Source organism: Phlebotomus papatasi, chromosome 1 (genome assembly GCF_024763615.1).
Source record: "Phlebotomus papatasi isolate M1 chromosome 1, Ppap_2.1, whole genome shotgun sequence".
Taxonomy (NCBI): Eukaryota; Metazoa; Arthropoda; class Insecta; order Diptera; family Psychodidae; genus Phlebotomus; species Phlebotomus papatasi.
The window spans coordinates 60,804,083-60,807,502 of record NC_077222.1 but is presented as its reverse complement, the minus strand read 5'-3'; the positions used below and the strand labels follow the sequence as shown (position 1 = coordinate 60,807,502).

Here is a 3,420-nt window from a genome sequence, read left to right as displayed (position 1 = left end):
TTTCACAAACATTGTTCGTAACATCCGCTTGACTAGCATTGTTTGTACTTTTACAAACATTTATTCATAAATGTTTGTAAACATACAGAAAATGTAAAATGACAAATTAATTCAAACATTTTCTGTATGTTTACAAACATTTAATGAACAAATGTTTGTACAAGAAAAAAATGCATGTCAATTGATGATGATACGAACAATGTTTGTGAAAAATCACAAAATTTTACGAACTTTTCTGTGGTTTATACAATTTTCCAGCATTTTGTAACTCTCCATATAAGGAATTCACAAACATTTACGAACAATTTTGTGAAATATTTTTTTCTGTGTATGTAATAAGTTAGTAATAGTAGGTAAGAATAATATTAAGCACTTATATGATTATATGGACTCAAGGTTTATCTCAAAATTGAAGAGGTAAAGTCAAAAAACTATTGTAGGGGGAAGTGCCCATGCTTGATACGATCCCAGCTTGATAATAACTATTTTTTTCCTAGGTTAATCAATAATTGTGACTCATAGTAATATATTTTAATAGCTGGTCCTAAGACTCACAATTCCTAAAAAAAATTAGGATCCCAGCTCTTTTTTCCTAGTTTCAGGAAGCAAAAATCAAAAATGGGTCCAAAACTGTAATTTCGATACATGATATTTCATAAGTATTTCTTAATTAATGTCGCTGTTCAGGAAAACTACTATCATAGGCACATAGAGGGGTCATCAGTATTAATATTTATGTAAAAATATTTTTATACTTGGGGACACTGTTTTTGAGGGTGGTAACAAATTCATAAATTCTACTTGTGTCCATCCTATATTTTAAGAAGGGTCCATGAATGATAATTTTAATGTGGCAACTCTATCATTAGATGTGATTCTTTCATAATTACACCTATTGTAATCCGCCAATTTTATCGATAATTGACATAGCCTTCAACCCTGTTGCCTGAATTTTAAGGTTGCAGAGTGACATTTTCATGGACTCAAAGTGAAAAAATGGTTTTCGCTAGCGCCCTAATGTCATAAAAACATGGCTTAGAAAAATTACATAAAAGTGATTTTAAAACTAATAACCAGTCTTACAAACGATTTAAGCAAATAGATTAGGATTAGAGTTCCGTCTAAATATTGATGTGCAATTTTTTGTATCCGGTGAATTTTTTACAGTGAAAATGGGCCTGCGAATTGTCGAATCAATTATTATACAGGAAGGCCATGGACCCAACTTGTATAAAAATCGCCACTGAATTTCCATTTTCTTCTTGAGAAAAATCTAAGGTTTCTCAGGAACTATTTGAGGTGGGATTATGAACCTAATAAGTGAGACATTTTTTTGTCATAGTGGAAGAATCGCTTCGGTTTGTGTGGTAATCAGAAAATAATCACAAACCTTGAAAATCATTTTACAGTATCAAGCATGGGCACTTTCCCCTACTATTATTATTTTTTAAATTGAACAAAGTTTTTCAATGTTTCATGAGTGTTTTATTTATGTTTCTTCGTTGCAGCATGGCATCAATTCTCTTTGGGCGAAGTTTTGGCGGGAATTTTTCAGTGATATCATTCATGTTCGAACATGCTTTTTCGAGATTTCTCGGGGTTAATCGCACAAGGCAGCTGTTGGCTGACGTCAGTTACATATTCTGACAATAGCTGAATTTTATAAACATTGTGAAAAAAGTCGTTTTAATTGTAAAAGATTATTGGTTACACTTGAATCCCTTTACAAAAAAAAAAAATTATCAAAAATGGGTGATGATATTCTAGCTACGTTTAAAATACTTATTATTGGTGAGAGTGGTGTAGGAAAGTCAAGGTAATATTACAACTCAAATCAATTATTTTTCCAGGCAAATTTTTCGCTCAATATTAAGACGCAAATTATTACTAATTTATGCGTAATCAATTTTTTTTTTAGTTTAATGCTCCGGTTCGTGGAGGATAATTTTGATGCTGACCAGTCCATAACAATAGGTGTAGACTTCAAAACAAAGATAGTTAACATAGATGGAGTGAATGTTAAATTGGCCATTTGGGATACAGCTGGTCAGGAGAGGTAAGTCATCAGTGTCTAGTTCGAGCAAAGAAAATCCTCACTGTACGTGATTTGTCTGGAAACATAGGTCCTTATGTAGTCCCTGACTGAATTTGGCATCATTAATTTTCATTGTCCAGATTTCGCACATTAACACCCAGTTACTACAGAGACGCCCAAGGAGCAATTCTTGTGTACGATGTAACAAAGAAAAATACCTTCCAGAAATTGGATTTGTGGCTCAATGAGCTGGAAATCTATGGTACTCGTCCCAGTATGGCCAAGATGGTTGTGGGCAATAAAATAGATCAACCAAATCGAGAAATGAGTCGGGATGATGGATTTAAATTTGCCAAGAAGCACAGGACCCTCTTTGTGGAGACATCAGCAAAAACGAGTGAGGGAGTAAAATCAGCATTTGAGGAAGTGGTTCGCAAAGTAAGAAAATTAGAATGTCTACTTCTGTGCATGGACGACACATGATATGATTAATTTCCGTTGCAGATTATGGAGACGGATGGACTGTGGGACAGAAATCCGAGGAGTGATACGGTAAATCTGAGAGAAGAAGATAGATCACAGTCATTTTGTTCGAGCTTCTGTTCATTGCTGTAAGTGTCGTGCTCAGGAAGTACATGGAAAATTTGTGACGAGGAGAGTGTTGACACTTTTCCCGTGAAAGGAAAAAGCATTAATATTTCAGCGCTTATATATCACAAAAGTTGGTGTAATTTTTCAAGGGAAACATCTTCATTTATTTTATCTCCGTTTTTACATTATTTATGCAATTAACATGAGATTCATTTATATAGTATGGTTATAGTCACAAAGGCAAGGGAGTCAACAAGATGTACACATATACCTGCATAATTAATTCAATAATATTAATTACGGTGTCTCCAGTGTGTATAATACTCTGCACAAAAGCTCCTTCATTGGATAAGAACCACCCGGGGAAAGGATAAAAGATAATGAGAGTAATTGATGTGAATCCCTATAACCATAGTATAGAATCTCATTTGAAAACTACCACTAGAAAAAAAGGATCTAAAAAAATATCAATAAATTCTGTAAATAAATTTTATATTTGGAATGTAATAATTTCCTTTAGAATGAAATCATCTTTATTTCTGATGAAATATAAAGGATATTTGACGTTAAGTAGGAGAAAAGCGCGCTACCTTCGGATGACTCAAGCTTCGAATAAATATTTTTATTAATGTGTCAAATGAACTTTGCTCATTATATTATGTTGTAATAGCTAGTTCAATGCCTCAAATTTCCAGATAAGACATATGGGTGCAATCCACTTAGAACCCTAGAAATAAAAAACAATTGTCCGAAACTTGCGTCGTCCGAATGTAACACGCTTTCCTCTCTAAACC

General features: G+C 33.4%; 1 protein-coding gene across 1 annotated transcript; it reads left to right on the top strand.

Moving 5' to 3' along the window:
• The first annotated feature begins 1,601 nt into the window (after positions 1–1,601).
• LOC129809565 (ras-related protein Rab-18-B) lies at positions 1,602–3,133 on the top strand. The gene is made up of 4 exons (XM_055859492.1): positions 1,602–1,816; positions 1,919–2,056; positions 2,176–2,473; positions 2,540–3,133. Exons 1-4 carry the CDS (start codon positions 1,749–1,751, stop codon positions 2,648–2,650), a joined length of 615 nt encoding a protein of 204 aa, XP_055715467.1. The 5' UTR covers positions 1,602–1,748; the 3' UTR covers positions 2,651–3,133.
• Positions 3,134–3,420: the final 287 nt, after the last annotated feature.